A 19,627-nucleotide genomic window follows, 5' to 3' on the forward strand; every position below is an offset into this window, starting at 1 on the left:
CCTTAGAAACCTCTTCATGACTAATCCTAGAGTACAAGATATTCTTCTTACGATAGCAAACAAATTTAAAAATCAGTCTTTGTGCTTCTTACGGATCCTGGGTCATAATGGCATAATCAGGAATGAAGAAGCTGACTGATCAGCTAAGAAAGCTAAAACAGAAGTACATAAAATATTTCAAGTACCTTACGAAGATTTTAATTCATTTATTAAAAAAGTTATATAGCCACAATGGGAAATTAAGTGGCAGAACATCATACAAAATGACAAACTTTAGGAAATTAAGGGTTTTGTCAAAGAGCCATCCTTATGAAAACCTAGGAAAAAAGAAACAGCTGGCTAGACTGAGGATAAAGATAGGGCGCATGCATTGACATTTGGTTGCTTAATGTCCTGAGAGCTTGCTCAAATGTGTCCAGAGTGGGGAGAAATTAATCACTGTTAAACATATTTTAATAACGCAAAAATACACAGAACTAAGAAATAGATTCAAACTTGCAAATAGTTTAAAAACAATACTAGGTGACAATTTTAGTAATATTGAGAAATTATTTGGCTTCCTCTATTAATCCTGCCTAATAAACAAAACATAATCTTATGTTTCATTCATTCATAATTTTTTGTTTCATTCATAATTTCTAAACATAACCTTTTAATGTTCAAATATTATGTAGAAAGTAGCCGGGGCAAAGGCTCCCATGATTTCTGGCTAACAACATATTTTCAAGGCAATCTTCAAACCATTGGTGGCTTTTTTTCGCCTTTAAAAAATATATTTATTTATTTTTATTTTATTTAATTTTTTAAGGTTTTGAGGGTGATGCAGAAGACAGTTTTATCTTCCTCTGCGACCTAAACAGGTCTATTGTGGAACCACTACACCTTGGAAAGTGTGCTATTGCTTAAATAGTTATATACTTACTAAGTTTATACTAAAGTTAGGTACTTACTAATCCATGGTAAGCACTTTCATTAGTGCCTCTTTGGGATTTAGTTTAGTATGAGAAATGGTCCAAAGTAGCTGTACCATAAGCAGCTTTATATTTTTTATTTGCAAAGGATATGTGCCAATGTCTCTGTTTCCTTCTGACAGAGTCGGCATTTTTCTGTCTCTGTTTTGCCTTAAGAAGAAAATTGAAAGTGCAGTGGCATTATGGAGGTATTTAATTCTCTTCAAACCCTGCTTGCTGAGAGAGAGAAGTTCCTTTGCCTTCTGTTTTGAGAGATTTACAAACTCTTAGCTTTGCCTCATACCTGTTTGTCTGAGGGTTTATCTTTCTCAATCTATTTTTGCCAATTCCGACTTAAGCGGACACTCCAGAGTACTCAGTTGTGATTATGATCCCATGGGTGAGAGGGTTGCTTCTTTTTTGGCTGGTTGGTCAGCCTTTTCATATCCTTCTGTGCCTTCATGTCCAGGAACCCACTTTAAGATAATTTTGTTTTCCTTTCCCGGAGTCATTAGGCAGTTTAGGACCTTTTTCACCTAGTCTGTTTTACTGTAAGCAGCATTTTATCTTAAAATATACATTAAATATAAAATAGTTTAGGGGAAAAATATATTAACTTTGAATCAATTAATTTTACATTGTTTATTTGCTATTTCATTGTTAATTTACTCTCATTGGTTTCTTATGTTCTCTATGATGAATATCCTTTTCTCTTGTATATAGTTGTTTTCTAATTTCCTTTATATTTGTTGGTGTTCGAAATTAACTTTCAATAAATTAATGCTCATATTTTTGTTTTTATTTGTTATTTCATTGTAAATGTATTCTTACTGGCTTCTTATGTTCTCTACGATGAATATCCTTTTTTCTTTCTCTTCTTTATTTATTTGTTGTTTTCTTAATTTTCATTTGGTTCCTGTGATTTTATTTTCCCTTCTCCACTCCTTTGGTTTTTATCTAATTTCTTTCATATTTCTAGGTTTTTCAACGATTTTTTTTTAAAATTTCAGCCACTTAATTTTTATATTTTTGTTTTTATTTGCCATTTCTTTGTTAATTTACTTTCATTGATCTCATGTTTTCTACAATGAATATCGTTTTTCTTTTTCTTCTTTACTTTTTTGTTGTTTTATAATTTCATATGCTTCTTGGTGTTTTAATTATTTTTTTTTTGTATTTTTGGGATTTAATTTTGATTTGATTCCTCCCATTTTATTTTTATGATTTTGTCTGTTACTCTCTACAATGTATATACTTTTTTCTTTCTCTTCTCCACTCCTTTGGTTTTTCTAATTTTCCTTTATTCTTATTATTTTTTTTGAAAATTTCTTAATTTTCAAAAAAAATTTGAAAATGAAATTTTAAGCAGTTAATTTTTGTATTTTTTTTTTTTAAATTTGCTATTGCATTTTTAGGCACTAATTTTCTTCTGACCCCCTCATTGGATATTGTTAATTTTATCACGTCGATTTCTTCTGTTCTTCTTTAAGGTGTAATCCTTCTTATTTAGATGTTTTTTAAATTCTTATTTTTTTGGTGTTTTTAATTTATTTTCTACCAATTAATTTTTAACCAATTAATTCTTGTTTTTATTTGCTATTTCATTGTTGATTTACTCATATTGGTTTCTTATGGTTTCTTATGTTTTCTACAAGGAATCTCATTTTTCTTTATTTTCTTTACTTTTTCGTTGTTTTCTAATTTCATTTATGCTTCTTGTTGTTTTAATATTTTTTTTTTGTATTTTTGGGATTTAATTTTCATTTGGTTCGTCTCATTTTATTTTCATGATTTTTTCTGTTACTCCCTACAATGTATATACTTTTTCTTTCTCTTCTCCACTCCTTTGGTTTTTTTCTAATTTCCTTTATATTTCTTCGTTTTTAAACAATTTTTTTAAATGAAATGTTAAGCAGTTAATCTTTATATTTTTGTTATTTGCTGTTGCATTTTTAGGTACTAATTTTCTTTTGATGCCCTTAGCAGGTGTTACTAATTTTATCATGTTTTCTTCTGCTCTTCTCTATGGTGTATAACTTTCTTATTTTTCTTCTGTTCTTATTTAATTGTTTTATAAATTCTTATGTTTCTCCGTGTTTTTAATTAATCTGCAACCAATTAATTTGTGTATTTTTGTTTTTATTTGCTATTTTATTGTTGATATTGTTTTCTTTATCTTCTTTACTTTTTTTGTTGTTTTCTAATTTTATTTATGCTTCTTGGTGTATTAAATTTTTTGTTGTTGTATTTTTGCTATTTATTTTTCATTTGGCTCCTTTCATTTTATTTTCTCTTCTCCACTCTTTTGGGTTTTTTCTAATTTCCTTTATATTTCTTGCTTTTTAAACATTTTTTTTCTTTTTTTAAATGAAATTTTAACCAGTTAATTTTTATATTTTTGTTTTTTGATATTGCATTGTTAAGTACTAATTTTCTTCTGATGCCCTCATCAGGCTTTGTGTTGTTTTTCTTGTTGGCTTCTATGTTCTTCTCTACAATTAATCTCTTTTTTCTTTCTATTTACTTTTTCTTTGGTTGTTTTCTAATTTACCTTGTTTGTCGGTTTTTAGATGAACTTTCAAATAGTTAATTTTTATAATTTGTTTTTATTTGCTAATGAATTTCGTAGTTCAAATTTTCTTCCAAGTACTCTCATCAGGCTTTGTTAATTTTGTTTTGCCTTTGGTTTCTTCTGTTCTGCAGAATCTAGCCAGTACTTTTGGCCAAATTCAAAATAAGGTGGCAACCAATCGAAACTACCCCAGGATGAACTTATTTCTTTTCTATGAGATAGCGCACTTTGCTGAGTAAAACCTCCTTCCAGATTTAAGTTCTGTTTTGGATTAAGCATGGCTTTTTCTTAACAATTAATTCAACGTTTAAAATACATGCCATGAATTGATTGTCATGCTTTATAAGTTAATTCGTGGCCCACCTCACACGAGGTGTCCTAGGGTCTATTTTTCAACCAAAACTAAAAAGGGGTATAGTAAAATTACATTTTTTAAAAGTTTTTTCTCCTAAATAAAATCTAAATCATAGATGAAATAGATTAAGGTGATTGAAAAAAATATTTGGTGAATTCAGGCTGTTTTTTTATTTTTTTATTCTGTGGGTTTAACATACAAGTATACTAGTTACGTAAAATGTATTATTATTGAAATGATATCGAGTTTTTACTTTTTTGTTTTTGTTATTGAGATTTACAAATTTTTTTTCCAGTTCTAAATGGAACAGTGTAGTCGGTCTGGAAGTGCATGCCCAGATAAACACAAAGTCCAAACTATTCTCCGGTGCTTCGACTTCTTTCGGCGGCCTGGTGAACAGCAGTGTCGCCCTTTTTGATGCAGCGATACCAGGCACTTTACCTGTCAGTACGCTCAAAGTGTTTTATTCTGTTTAACTGACCTACGTGTTTTTTAGGTGTTGAACAGAAGTTGCGTAGAGTCTGGGATTTTAACCGCTCTCGCTTTGTCGTGCAGGGTCAACCAGGTGTCTACGTTTGACAGGAAGCATTACTTTTATTCGGATCTGCCTGTAATGAACAAATTCAACTGATTTTTTTTTTTTTTTTTTTTTTACTAATCAACTCTCAAATGATTTTTTTTTTTTTTTTTTTTTTTTTTTAATATAGAATAGTTTGTTTTTAAAGGCAGGATACCAGATAACCCAACAGAGAGCACCTTTGGCAAACGATGGGAAAATTCATTTTCATATTTTCACACCTGGGGTTCACAAAACGCCCTACGATAGATGGTCGAGATTAAAACAAATCCAGCTTGAGCAGGACAGCGGTAAATCGTTGCACGAGGAAATTATAGAATATACTTTAGTTGATTTAAACAGAGCAGGAATTCCTTTGATGGAATTAGTTTTTGAGCCTGATCTCTCGGACGGCGAAGAGGCTGCAGCTCTTGTAAAAGAACTTATTCTTATTTTATCTAAAATAAATACTTGTTCTTGTAAAATGGAAGGTACATAAGTTAAAATTATATTATTTTTTTGCTTTTAACATGTTTTTAAATTTTTAGAAGGTGCTCTTCGTGTCGATGCTAACATTTCTGTTAATAAACAAGGCGAACCACTCGGAACAAGGACTGAAGTAAAAAACATTTCAAGCATAAGGGGCGTAGCGAATGCTGTTAATTTTGAAATTAAAAGACAGGTAATTTATCATTTTTACCCTGTAGATAAGAAATTAAAATAAACAAAATGTTTAGATAGAAATATTGGAAAAGGGAGGAGAAATTGTAAATGAAACAAGAGCGTGGGATGCCATTAATGCCCAAACTTTACCAATGAGAGATAAAGAGGTCAAACAGGTAATTAACAATGTAACAATTGCAATATAATTTTATTGCTTGCGGAGTAGCCACAATTGTAGGCATTTATATATTAAACATAAAGCGAAAGCTTTGATTTTTTGATTTTAAAATAAGGAAAAAATAAGTGAATATATAAAGGGAAGGCTACGAATGTGGGAGTACCAGTTTTAATAACTTTTTGATTATTTGTTTAAAAAATATTAGACACGTCTGAGCATTCTTGCCTTTGTGTCCTAGGGGCTGAGCAAAAAAATATTTTCAATAATTATTCAGAAATCGTGAGATGCGGTTTGGTGTGATGTAGGTTTCAGAAAAACATTTTCTTTATTGTGCCAACGTTTCAAGCTTTATTGAGATCATCTCCAGGGCCTGGGATTTACAAACATTGTTTAAATTTAAAAAATACATGTAGGATGTGGAAAAAAGTGAATTTATGCAATGCAAAAAAATTTTTTATATTCGATCAAAGTATTTCTACTCAATCAAAGTATACAACTGTTACACAGAAAACAAACACTTTGAGTGAGTACAAATACTTTGAGTCTAAAATTTCTAGCATTGTATAAATTTATTTTTTCACATCCTACATGTATTTGTGTAATTTAAATAATTTTTGTAAATACCAGAACCTGAAGATGATCTCAATAAAAGTTGAAACATTGGCATGATAAAGAAAATGTTTTTCTAAACCTACATCACACCAGACTGCATGTCACAATCTCCAAATAATCAGTAATTATAAAGAACAAGTAGAACAATTAATTATGAAAAGGGTTTTTTGTTCTGTATATAAAAAAAAGAAGAAGTGATTACATACAGCTTTTCACCAATCCCTTGTTTATAAAATGTGTAAAACTAAATATTTAAAACATTTAGTGATCGTTAATCAATGATTATTTGGAGATCGTGAGGGAGGCTGAAGATGATCGCAATAAAGATCGAAAAGTTGGCACAATCAACCTACATCTCACGATATCCCAGTAATCATTTAAAACAATATAATAAAACATAGGTTTTCAATTAAATTATGAATTCATGGGCCATCGGTAAAGAAAGTTATCATGGATCTGATTGTGATATCTGTTAAACAAATCTGAGAAAACAAATAAATATTCTATACACTCACCACATATTAAAAAAAAGTCATATAATTATATAAATAAATTAAGAAAGAAGGTAAATTAACTGATAGATAATTAATAAAATTTATATAAGCAAAAGAATAAAGTGAAAAAAATATGAACTAGAGAAAAATATATGTATACAATATATGAACCTACAAGATAAAAAAGAGAGAAAAAGGGGGGGAGAGAGAGAGTGAGAGAGTAAGAAAATGAGGTGAGAAAGTGAATGTGAGAGTGAGATAGAAAGAAAGAATAAAAATTTATGTAAGCAAGAGAATAAATAGAGAGAAAGCTAATATCAAATATAATATGTACTAGAAAAAACATGTATACAATATATGAATAAAAAAGAGGGAAACAGGGGGGGGGGAAGGGGAGAGAGAGGGAGAGAGAGAGAGAGAGAGAGAGAGAGAGAGAGAGAGTGAGAGAGAGAGAGTAAGAAAGTGAGGTGAGAAAGTGAATGTGAGAGTGAGATAGAAAGAAAGAATAAAAATTTATGTAAGCAAGAGAATAAATAAAGAGAAAGCTATCGAAATAATTTTGCAAAATATGTTTTTATGCCTTCATTTATGTACATATTTCAAGATTATTACATATCAGCTGATTTTTTAATTTTTAATTTAACAAGATGATCAGGTTGGTGGGTCGCGGTTTTGTTATTAGTTACTATTTACCACAAATAATATTATTTAATCTCTAAATAACTGTTGTATGAATTTATTTATTTAAATTATATTGCATACAATAAAATTTTAATAAAAGTTATAAGCATAAAGTAAATTTAATTAAATGAGCATAAATTATTTTGCAGATTTAAAAAAAAAAAAAATTTTTTTTGGTGTATTAATTTCATTATTGGTTAACATAAAAACAAAAATGTTCTATGATGCAGAATATTATAATTTGGTATGATTTAAAAAGACAAATAAACAAAATACTGTTTTTTTTTAAATGTATTTTAATCAACATTATGTTAAGCAAAGTAGGTCAGAAAATGGACAAAATTTGGATTTGACCAAATTGTATTAAGTCTAGCTATAAAAACCCTTTGGTACCGACTTTCGTGGAACTTTTTTACCGATAATTTCGATGACCCCTCTGCCTGACTCACATTACTAGTCATTTGTCTCAAAATTTTCCCAAAACCTGGTTGACCAACTTAACTTGAACAATAAATTTATTGCAAGGATTATAGGTTCATGCCAGAACCAAATCTCCCTCCTTTAAGAGTTAACACTTCGAAAGAAGATTTCCCAGGCGTCATAAGTGTTGAAAAGCTTCGCGATTCTCTTCCAGAATTGCCAGAAGATACGAGGAAGAGGTTGGCAGTTGATTTCGGCTTATCTAGAGATATGATTATACATTTAGTGGTAGGTCTTCACCTTGGTGGTGAAAATAATTTTATTTAATTAATTATTTATTTATTTTTTAAGGGAAATGATCAACTTTATGATGTATTTTTACAACTCTTAAAAGAAAATAAGGAAAGAGATGTTAAAACAATAGCTAAATTTATTACAATTGAATTGATGATGCATGTCAATAAAGAAACTATTTCTCTCGAAGATATAAGGTTGGGTTTTTGTAGTTTTTACATTATAAATTTCACTTTTAATGTGGTTTTTTTAACAGTAAACTCATCGGCCTTGGTTTAGGTGAGATAATAGATTTGTTGCAGAATGACCGTATTAACTTAACAACCGCAAGAAAACTTTTGAGTGAAATCATAAATGGAAATCCGCAAACGCCTTTTGAGGTTGTTACCTTGATTACACAATCAAAAATACAGAACCATTTTTGTTAAATATTATCTATTTATAGATAGTAGAAAAGGAGAATTTATATCAAATCACCGATGAACAGATTCTGAGGGAAATCTGCTTAGAAGCAATGAAGAATAATCCGACTGCTGTTGAAAAGTATCGGAAAGGCAAAGTCAGGGTCCTTTCTTTTCTTTTGGACTACATAAGTGAACAAACGAACAATCGTGCAAAAATGAGTAAGGTGATCGAACTGATCAGAGAAATGTTAAATTCCAAATAATATTTATAAAATGTTACTTTTATCTTAAATAAACGATTTGAATTTATTTCATATTTTTTTATGCTTATTATTATTATTTTTTAATGGAACAACAATGAAGTCCTGCACTGTTAGTGCCGATGGGTGCTTGATATTCCGCCATCGGCCCTCTCCCTTTTTCTATATATATCATACAAACTGCACAGCTACACAATAATTAAATACAATATTTAAAAATTAAACAACCTTTTGTATAATATATATTATATAATGTAATATTATAAATATGGGGTGTCAGTGGCCGCAACGGTGTTGACACGGTGCTCATCACTGTAAGGTAAAGGTCCCGGGTTCGAATACAGCGGCCCTGCATTCGAACCCGACATACTTACAAATGGGCTTTTTTTTTAAAACACCGGCACCTCGAGGGACAAATGACAAAAAAAAAATATATATANATAAAACTTAAATTAACATACAAATTATAAACTTAATATAAAATTATCTCTGCAATTCAGCGCATCTATAATATATCTATACAAACTAAACCAATTTTCCCATTTAAAAGTTCTATATACTCACGGAATGTCAAACGACATCTGTGGAACCAAATTAACCTAACTTTCTCCAAAGTTGGACAAACTGGCAAAAAATGAAACAAATCTTCCACCGTTTTTAGTTTACACACATATAGCATGCTTGGTCTCTTTCCTCCAGCCAAGGCTTAAAATTTAAATATAATAATTGACCTCTCGCGCAAAAAACAACCTTGATCAAATTCCAGTTGTATTCCTTATACAAGTAATTGTCTCCAAGATCGAAATTCAATTTCTTGTATATTAAATGGCATGTAGAACATTGTACTTTTCTTAAACATTCTTCTTTATGCTGAGTTTCTACTGCCTGTAATAATTGGACTGCCCAAATTTTGAAATCTTTCGCATCTGTAAAATTTATACGAGAACTACAGTTCACTCCGGAAGACAACACTTCCAATTCTTTAAACCAAAAAATGTTTTTTTTTATTATCTCCTGAGCAAGGAGGTAGGGCAAACGATCTTGTTTCAGACCCAAAACCTGCTGTATATAATTTAAATGACTCCTCATTGTATACACAAACAAAGGTCTAAAGCCTAATTCCAAATAAAGAAAATAACTTGGTGTATAATAGGGAGCGCCAAACAACTTCTTAATAAAAAAACAAAGAAGTTTTTCTACTTCATACTGATGGTAGCTCCATACTTGTGACGCATAACACATCACAGCCCTAGAGACGGAATTAAAAACTTTAAATTTACTTTTTAGAGGAACATCTCTGTTGAGAGTACCATTCCAGGTTATATTTAATCCTTGTTTAGCAACCCTAAGTTTATTGGCCAAATGCATATTGAAGGAAATTAGAGGAGTCAACGTTATACCTAAATATTTGTACTCTTTTTACTACCTCTATTCTTTCATTTTCTAAAAACCATCGTTCGTTCTTTGATGGTCTACCGCCATTTCTAAACACCATAATCTTAGTTTTATTCAAATTTACTGACAAATTCCACATTCGGCAGTATTCTCCCAACCTGTTTAATATCTTTGAAGTTGAACCGGTTCAGTTCTATATACATATTATATACTATGTGCAAATTGTTGTAATGAGACAATGGAACGGAAAAAAAAAAACAAATCCAAACACCTGGGACTTATTGAGATTGAGAGTCCAACGCCGATGACATTTAGGTCTTCTTGGATTTGCGGGATTGAGATTTGGAGATTATGAAGTGAAAAGATTTTTTTAATGGCAAACAACTATGATCAAAGCTGGTGCAAATTGTTTTTATCATTTGCTGTGTTTTTACCTACCTAGTCCTGTGTACTAATATTTTATATTATAAATGTTTACGCTTATATTTTTCATTAAATGTTGCTATTAAAATAACTATATTTTTTTATATTTTCATGTTACAAAAAGGAAATGCAGAACTAACACCTAACGCAACCACTTCTTTAATATTTATATACACGCTTGCAGGGGTAACGAAAAACTCATGAGTGATGGTTCCATGTGATTTTTAACCAAAATTTGTTGCAAAATAAATGACAAAAGAGAAACAATTAACACCCATGTGATCAGAACATATTAATTAAAATATGTGAAGCAAGTTTCTCAAGGGCAAGTAAGAAAAATTAGTGGTCATCATGGCTGGTAGAGTAAGTGGCTTAATGTTTATTTTTTTCACTCGGCTTACACTTTTGTTAGTTTATTGCTTTAATAAAGCGATAAATATTTTATTGACTTTTAAATAAACTTCATGGTAATTGTGATCTGAATAATATTTGTTTTTGAACCCCTAGGGGCTTGCAAAGTATGTTTGCAAAACATGGACGTCGTTTCTTAAGCCGAAATTAGAGGTAGATATCCTTTGCTATTTTTTTTTAAATAATTTTTTATTTAATGTCATTAATATATAATTTATTTGTTCAAACTCTTGGGTTTATCTATTGTAAAATATACAATAGTGATGTTAATCACGTTTTTATTTTAAATTTTCTGATTTTAGATAACAAATTTCTCAAGGAATGTAAGCATTAAGAACAAATGCCCCAATGACACCGTCGATTGTATCAATCCGTGTTTATCGCAATGGCAGAAAGTGTGCGACAAGCCAAGATTGAAATGTCCACCTTGTCCGAAAAAGCCATGCCTCCCTCCGATACACATGTGCCCATATGACGATCCGTGTTTCCACTGTCCTTATACCCCACCGCCATGCCCTAAAACGAAGGATGCTTGCTGCAAACGGGCCTGCTGCCCTCCTTACAACCCCTACCAGTTCAGGGATGTCTGTTGCTTGCCGAAACATCCAAACAGAATAACCGACGCTATGTGCCCCGAACACTGTAAAGTGAAGAGAAACGAATGCTGCCCTTGTCAAGTTTGTACTTGTAAAGATCTCAAGTGTGAACGTTCGCACAATTTCACTTGTTGTCCGCCAAAACTACCAGAGAAAATGCATTGCTGTACAAACATGACAGATAAGAAAATTTGTCCCAAAGTTGCTGAATGTGGAGAACCAAAGTGTACTATCGAAGTGGTAGGAAAAGCTTGTAAACCAACCAAATAAATGTTTGACCACTAAGAGTTTTATTATTTCAATATTTTAAATTATATTTCAAATTCCTATTCTATAGTTTGATCTGAGTTATATAAACTCAAATCTGCACGTGCTTGTATATATGCACATATGCAATTCCAGCTTTTGTACTTTACAATGAATCACCAGCAGGCCTCGAGAATCACCCACCCCGGGGTCAGACCTTAGTCTAATCCAGCAGTTCCCAAACTTTTGCCATTTCCATATTCTCTGCATGAGTTTTATGATAGTAATTCATTTTCAATTCAAGCATTGATATATTTAAACCTCTTAGCAATAAAGAAAGATGTAAAGAAATGGGAATCCTCTTCTAGACCCTCCTGAAAAGAAGAAACCCTCCTAACCCGGCTTCGAATTGGCCACTCCCGACTCACCATAGATTCCTCCTTGAAAGAACTCCTAAACCTATATGCCCACTCTGTAAAACTACCATCATAATATCCCACATCCTAATAGATTGTCCTTTATACACCTCTAAAAGAACCCTCCATCAGATTCCCAAAGACCTCCAATCCATACTAAGCAACAACTCAACATCAATAAACAAAATTTTTAACTTCTTAACAGACATCCAACTAATTGATAAAATCTAATATCCCATCCCCTCAACTCTTGTTTCCTTTGCTGGTTCCCCATGTTGGCGGTGTGGTGCGGCTGACTTCTGGCGACGCCCGTGCGGGGCCTCGGGTGCTGGTCGGTCTTGGGCTGGATTGAGGGGTGCCTCCCCGGACTCTGAGGTCAAGGAATCTCCAGCGAGCTTAGAGGAGGTGTCGATGGTGACTAGACACCGACCCCTCCTCGATAAAGTCCTGCGCGCAATATTAAGACTAAAAGCATCAGTTGCGAGAGATCCGTGGGGTTCTGTTCTTTCCAGGCCTGGGGCTGCCATCGCTCTGAGGGGGCCGGGCTGCTCCGTTGACTTGCAAAGACTGAAGGCTTAATGACCAATAAGGTTGCAGCCTTTAAATTATTAAAAAAAAAAAACCTTATTTTGTCTGCAATTTTCTTTAAAAAATAAAACTACTTACTTAATTGTGAAGTTGAAAAACTTGCCTTTTGAAAAGGGATTACGCGTTTAATAGCAAAAATATAAAAGCGAATACATTTTTGGTCAATAATATAAAATACACAATTGCAACTGTCTCGTTAAAATCCATATTGAGATTGACTGGCCACCAGGTTCTTATTTTATAGGGTTTTATAAAGGGGTTTAGTAACAGTTTTTATAGAAAATTATTATGGTGCCCTTGTAGCACAGCTGCGGTGCTTTCGGGAAAGATAACCAACCGCTTTGATTTGCTTAGTGTGTATGGGAGGTAAATCAACCAATGAAGGGGTTGGCCTTGGTCTTCTGATGGTAACATCAAAAAGGTTGATGTTGACTGCGATTCCACATGGCTGAATCCCTTGACCACAACCCGTTGGTGTGATTGAGAACGATGGCCAATGTTCGGCCCGATAGATTGTCTTTCATTGGCCGAGATTTGCTTAGTGTGACGTGCAGCCACTGAAGTTGGGCTCTGAGTGCTCTGAAAAGCTAGGTCTTTTCAGTACCCATCGCAATCGAAACCCTTCAAACTCACTCTCAAATACATTCTTTCTTATTTATATACCATTCACTATTAGGGCAGCAAAGTACTCCAGTACATCATCTTTACACCTGATATAACTAGACTAAGGATTCATGGGGTACTCAGTATTCCACAATGAACCCTCTCACATGCCACATTGACATTAATAAATACATTCACTTTCAACACACATTAGGCGTAGTACACACTGGGATTCTTCATCGACTCTTTGAATCTCCGGAGAATCTCGACTGCATCTAGCCTGAGTCGGGGCTGCCCCGACTAATTGTTCCGATGGATCTGGTGGTTGCGGGCTAGCATTTTCAAACTCTTTTGAATCCCATCCGATGTGGGATTCTTTGACTCAATGTTGCGCAACATTTGCCAGTGTGGATGTGAATCGGTACAAGCGCTCTTACTTCATTTGTTTAGTTGACGTTGTAGTGAGTGTTTCTGAAATAAAAAAAAGAATTCTGAACCCTGCTCCATCATTTAATCTTGTGTCCAAAAGATTTTTCCCATGCTGATTCCCACCGTGAAATATTTGTTGAACCTACCATCTTTTTGGGCATTTTTTTTAATGCACCTCCGATTGGATTCACTATGTACAATGCAAAAAAGAGCAAGGGAAATTCCTTTAAGAGCTAGTTCCTCCGTCATTTTCGCAGGCACTGATGAATGTGAACTGAATCTTGGTCTGGACACGGTTCTTTGTCACGGAGCAGAGTCGGGGATGCATCACAACAATGAATCTACGCAGCCCCAACTCTGCCCCGCAACATGAATCGATTCAAAGAATCTCAGTGCATACTAGGCATTACGATAGACAACAATATTAGCACTTTATACAACCTTGTTTCTTCCAAGAATCAGAATAGAAGACCCAGACATTCGCTGCTTCACTCAAGAACAATTCTTATATCGGGTGGCATTCCAGCACACTTTTTTATGGTGCCAGGATTAACACCCTTCTTAAATGGGACACATCAAGGAACTGCATTCTTGACACGTGGGCTTTGGCACAAGAGTAAGTGCACGTGTGTAAACCTCACACGGCCTATTCTTAATTGTTTGAGGATGACTTTTCTTGTTGGTCCTCTGAGGGCCACCAATCGTCAGTGCTCTTGATACGCGAGAGTTTCTCTGCCAACCCTGCCCACTGGCACCCGCATTCCTTCAATCATGTTTTTTATTGCATTTTTAGTTTCAGAGGGGTGGATCGCGATAGTTAAGGGAGTTAAGGGTTAGGACGCCTTTTCATTTCCCTCTCTAATAATCTAATAGTAGAAATCTAATATTTCTACAAATTTGTGTACACGAGTAGGTTGTGAGTTTTCCTATTGAGGTCTGCGGAGTAATAAATCTGATGTTTAGTTTGCCGTTCACTGTTGGTCAAAAAATCATTTTTATATGTTAATCTTTTTCAAATCAGTTTTCTGACAAATAAGCGAAGAGTAAAATTTAGTTTGCTGTTGTTGAGGAACTATATATATTATGCAGGGTGGGCAACCAAGACCCGAAGGGTTAAATGCCTGGGTAGACTCGTACCCCATCCCTAAAAGGTCCGGGACTTGGTCGGCTCACGAGTCCTGCATAAACCTCTTTGACTTGTTCACAAACCCCAAGATTTTGGACCATTTTATCTCGGGGAATGATTTGGTGATGTCCTCTCCTTCAAAGATTTCAAATCTAGGCCTAGCATACCTATCACACTTTGTGAGGTAGTGCCTTGCCGTTTCTTCTTTTATTTCACAGAATCGGCAAAAGGGATCTGGTAGAGTACCCATTACGAAGAGGTGTCTTCTCAGTGGGCAGTGGCCCATCAGAATACCTATCAGCCTCCTAATTCCCTTCCTTGAGATAGAGAATTGCCATTTCGATTCTGCTGGTTTGATCACCTTAACAAACTCTTTCGATTGCCTGTGTCCGGGGGATAGATTCCACTCCCTAAGGAACAGTTTCATGCCCCAGTTATTAATACTCTCTTTCGCTGTGCTCATAGAGTGAGGTAATACCGGTTGTGGCCCGACAAACGCAGTATTAGAACCTTCTTTGGCTAGGCCATCCGCCTTTTCATTGCCATGGTGTCCTTTATGTGCTGGGATCCAAATATTGGTTACCTTATTCTCAAACCTGAAAGAGATCCTATTTATAAGATCTATAGTTTCCTCCACCAGTAGTGAGGTTGACAAATCTTTTTGTAATGCCCTAAGACTAGCCTGATTGTGAGAAAAGATTTTTATATCTTTTCCCTTAATTTTATTTTCCATAAGTGTTCTACAACACACATTGTTGGCCCAGATTTCCGCCTGAAAAATGGAGGTGTTATTGCCAAGAGGGGAGGAGATGCTGATTCCTAATTTGGGTATGTAGATCCCTGCACCACTCCCTCTTCCTTTGATAAGTGGTCTATCTGTGTAGCAGTCTATGTTACGATGGACATTATCCAGACAATAATTATAATCACGTGACTACCTGAAAGTGCTTTTTCTCTGAAGGGGTTTTAATCTTTTTATCACTAACACTTAATAATTGACCGTTAACCTTACTCAATAGTTGTGAGATTTTCGAGTGACCTATGTTATTGCACTTATGATTCCAGCCGCCCTCACTAATTAATCTGTAGCAGCTGAATAGTGCTCTGACCCCTAACCATCCCTAACCTCAATGTGAAGGGGTGTGGTATTGGTTATGATTTCAAGTGCTAGGGTGGGTGTAGTTGAAAATGCTCCTGTCATCATCAAACAACCTAGTCTTTGAAATGACCTTAATTTATTGCTATTCCATTTATTTTCTAGACCTTTCCACACACTAAAGCTGCGAAAAAGAATCTAGGTAGAATAATTGCAGTATATAGCCATTTGGCTACCCATGGTTTGATGCCCTATGTTTTACCGACAATTCTCCTACATTGTACCATTGATATAGTGCCTTTCCTGTATATGTTATTAATATGACCTTTCCAATCAAGTTTCCTGTCAAGTGTCACACCAAGGAATCCACTAACTTTAATTCTATGCCCTGAAATTTAGGGTTTTTAAAATTACCTAATGTTCTTCTCCTGCTAGACATTTTCAATTCTAGTTTAGCAGGATTAATTGATAAACCTTTGTCACAACACCACCTATAAAGCAATCCCATGGCATTTTTCATCAGTAGTGAAAGAGTCAACGGATCCCTACCTATGAACATTATTTACCACCATCTGAAAATAATTGACTGTAGAAACCTGAATTATTCAGAAGTTCTATTAAGCTGTTTACTGTAATTAGCCATTAGCCGATAAACAACCTCCCTGTGGATAGCCTCCTTTTACATTAATTCTAAGACTACCACCTAAGCACATATTGACCATCCTCCCCTCCAAGAGGAACTTACTAAAACATATAAATAAATAAAAATGAGTATGATTCCAAAACTTTTATTGAGAGCACAATTAGCAGCTAAAGCCAATCAATCATATTCCACTTCAGCATAGTCCATCATCAAATTTGTGTTTGTGTGGTTTGCAATCTCTTTGGCATGGGGTGCAAGGATCTTTCTGTGGTTTTTTACCACATGATCTTTTGGGGGGCCAGTTCGAGTCCAAATTGAGACATATCTGGTTGGACGATTTAGGCTTTTTCCTTTCACACTTGGTCCTCCTGGGACAGGGGCCTTCGTCACAAGCGTCCCTTTTCATTTTATCTGCACAACAGTCGTTCTCCTCTGCTCCCATCAGATCACAAGCTGCACCTTTGACATCGCAAGGGTGAGTGGGGCAAGGCCTCTCTAGAGGATCTCCACCAACATCAAATTCATCGCATGTAGCTAGTTTCTCTTCCTTTTTGCAGCAGGGGACCCTCGAACAGCAAGGATCATTGCACGCGCCTTCCTGGTCGCACCTGTGTATCCTAGGTGTCGGCGGTTCCTTACAGCATTGGTTTTTGCCAAAATCGTCATTCGGGCAACACGGCCGTTTGTTGCAACATTTCAGCTCCTTTACAGGAGGGCACGGTATAGCGTTACACTTGTGGGTGCAACAGGGATCTTTAATCCGACAGCTAACCGGGCAGCATTTTTCAATACAAGGCAAGTCATCACAAGGCTTCTGTTCGGGTTTGATATAACCGCATTTTTGCGGTGGAAGGGTTATACCTCCTGGTTTCTTTTTCATAAAAGCCTGGGTAAATTTTTGTTGGCTTAAAGAAGAACAAGTGCCTTTTGTAGATTCACAGAGGGTCTGCCCTCCACATGAGCTTTCGTTTCGAACTTGGCCTACATTGTTTGGAACCTGAAAAATAAAAATATATTATTTTACCTAAAGTTTAAATAATAATTGGCCTATTTTGATCTTTTCTTACTGAAAGTGAAGATTTATTTGAATCAAACAGTGATTTAACCGATTGTAAACACGCCTGGCTATTATTTCTCACGAGTGAAGTGCTGAGCACACCTTTTACTGACTGTAACAGAAACAACTCAAAATAATGAATTCAATTATCCTTAGCTATTTGTAAAATAATGCGTACATTTGCCAGAATTTCTGGATGAGAGGTACTGCCCAGTATTCCAAAAAGCTGAAGAAAACAGTGTTTTATATTAGATCTTTAGAAATAAAATTAAACTTTAACTTAAAGTAAACTTAATGTTGTGTTAAATATTGCAAATAATTAACATTGGTAGGCACCAAGTATTTCAGTTTCAAGGGATTGCAATTAATGTAATATAAAATGTCTAATCTACCACAGGCGAAATTTACCTTTGCAGAGTTTGGAATCATTTTTTTGTGTAATTTTTTGAAATTTTCAACTTGAACTTGTCATGCCTTGCAAACAACTGGTACTCACTTAGGAGGCAGCTGTTTAAACATTTGTTTTATAATTTATTCATATGTACCATAAAATTAATTAAATTTGAGATCAAACTGCACTCAAAATGAACTCTGAAGTCAACATCAAAGTTTATTCTGCTAATCCAAAGTTTAAAAAATAAAGAGTTGTTGAGTACTCCTTGTCTAAGAGAAATAGATGAGTCAAACAAATACAAGTTGTTTAGAAGAGAGAAGATAATACAAATCTCTGTGAGAGGGAAATTTCACTCCTTTCAGTTCTGCTTGAGGTAGAAAGAACAACAAATATTAAAATAAACATGTAAGAAGATAAAACAGAAAGACAACAGTGGAATACTATGCAAATTACTAATGAAAAATCTTGAACAAATCTCATTTTTTTAAAAATAAGTTAATAATTAAAAACTTAATTTGGTGCTACAAATATTTTAAATCTAGAATGTGGGTTATGTTTTTAAACTAATCCCTCCATGTCTTAAACAAAATATTGCCATAATAGTCAGCTAAATGATTTTTTTTTATCAGAAAGAATCAAGTGAATATGAATCTCACTTATGATTTTGTATTTTAGATTATCAGACCCTTTTAAAGAGAAAGTAAGAAGAAGTGCAAGGCAGAATTTTGTGAGATAAACACTAATGAATAACCTTAAATACCTAATTACTTAGAATAGGTATAAAAATTGTAATTATTACAATTTATATAAGGTTACAAATAATTCTTATAGAGAATAAATAAATCTGCACTCAACAGGTCTTGGCACAAAGACATACAAAAGAGATAATAAATTAGGCCCATTCTTGAGAATAAATTGCTGTTTAGCAGCAGTTTTATTTTTTAAAAGTCTAATGAAATTATAACAGTAGCGTCAGATTTTTCTCTTTCTCCTCTGTATGTCTTTCTTTTTTCCTCACTCTCTTTCACTGTTACTTTCTCACCTCTTTTTTTTACTCTCACTTTCCCTCTTCTAATAATTAATTAATTAAATTAATATGTCCAAAATAAACTTCAAAAATATTTTATTAAAATGTTATAAGTGAAATGCATGCACTTATTTTACTTACGATTAGCCATGTTCATTACTTTTTTTACAGCATTGTCTTCATTTAATTTTAATTGTAATTTTTGTTTGTTTTTTTATTATATTTTAGTACGCTTTCTGATGTAAATAATAATGTTAGTTATTACAGTGTGATTTACCTTACACAGGCTAATGGTTAATTTTTATTGTTTTATAAAGCAGATTATTTAATGTGTTTTATATTATAACATTTATATGTAAATTATAACTCACGTTGGATGTAACAGAGGTCCAATAGACCCAATTTTGCATAGGTAAATAAAACCCTATCAATCAATCAACCTCTCTCTTTCTATCCCACTTTCTTTCTTACTCTCACTTTCTCTCTCTCTCTCTCTCTCTCTCTCTCTCACTCCCCTTTTTCCCTCTTTTTTATCCATATATGTTCATACATTGTACACATGTTTTTTCTAGTACATATTATATTTGATATTAGCTTTCTCTTTATTTATTCTTTTGCTTACATAAATTTTTATTCTTTCTTTCTATCTCACTCTCACTTTCAATTTCTCACCTCTCTTTCTTACTCTCGCTCTCTCTCTCTCCCCCCCCTTTTTTCCTGCTTTTTTATCTTGTAGGT

The 19,627-nt window shown here is 33.7% G+C and overlaps 3 protein-coding genes across 3 annotated transcripts; 2 read left to right on the forward strand and 1 right to left on the reverse strand.

Moving 5' to 3' along the window:
* The first annotated feature begins 3,750 nt into the window (after window positions 1-3,750).
* LOC106673948 (glutamyl-tRNA(Gln) amidotransferase subunit B, mitochondrial) lies at window positions 3,751-8,495 on the forward strand. The gene is made up of 10 exons (XM_014406346.2): window positions 3,751-3,934; window positions 4,173-4,320; window positions 4,374-4,487; window positions 4,603-4,924; window positions 4,982-5,115; window positions 5,171-5,272; window positions 7,587-7,769; window positions 7,833-7,972; window positions 8,032-8,155; window positions 8,221-8,495. Exons 1-10 carry the CDS (start codon window positions 3,858-3,860, stop codon window positions 8,440-8,442), a joined length of 1,566 nt encoding a protein of 521 aa, XP_014261832.1. The 5' UTR covers window positions 3,751-3,857; the 3' UTR covers window positions 8,443-8,495.
* Window positions 8,496-10,457: 1,962 nt separating this feature from the next.
* LOC106673941 (keratin-associated protein 4-9-like) lies at window positions 10,458-11,549 on the forward strand. The gene is made up of 3 exons (XM_014406337.1): window positions 10,458-10,620; window positions 10,765-10,821; window positions 10,971-11,549. The coding sequence occupies exons 1-3, from the start codon at window positions 10,609-10,611 to the stop codon at window positions 11,532-11,534; spliced, it is 633 nt and encodes a 210-aa protein (XP_014261823.1). The 5' UTR covers window positions 10,458-10,608; the 3' UTR covers window positions 11,535-11,549.
* A 4,991-nt stretch (window positions 11,550-16,540) lies between these two features.
* LOC106673908 (keratin-associated protein 5-3-like) lies at window positions 16,541-17,989 on the reverse strand. Its single transcript, XM_014406293.2, has 4 exons — window positions 17,877-17,989; window positions 17,647-17,694; window positions 17,479-17,580; window positions 16,541-17,408 (listed from the first exon to the last, which is right to left on the reverse strand). Exons 1-4 carry the CDS (start codon window positions 17,895-17,897, stop codon window positions 16,605-16,607), a joined length of 975 nt encoding a protein of 324 aa, XP_014261779.1. The 5' UTR covers window positions 17,898-17,989; the 3' UTR covers window positions 16,541-16,604.
* Between the last annotated feature and the right edge of the window lie 1,638 nt (window positions 17,990-19,627).

This window comes from Cimex lectularius, unplaced genomic scaffold, assembly GCF_000648675.2.
Source record: "Cimex lectularius strain Harlan isolate CLEC.00 unplaced genomic scaffold, Clec_2.1 scaffold12, whole genome shotgun sequence".
Classification (NCBI taxonomy): Eukaryota; Metazoa; Arthropoda; class Insecta; order Hemiptera; family Cimicidae; genus Cimex; species Cimex lectularius.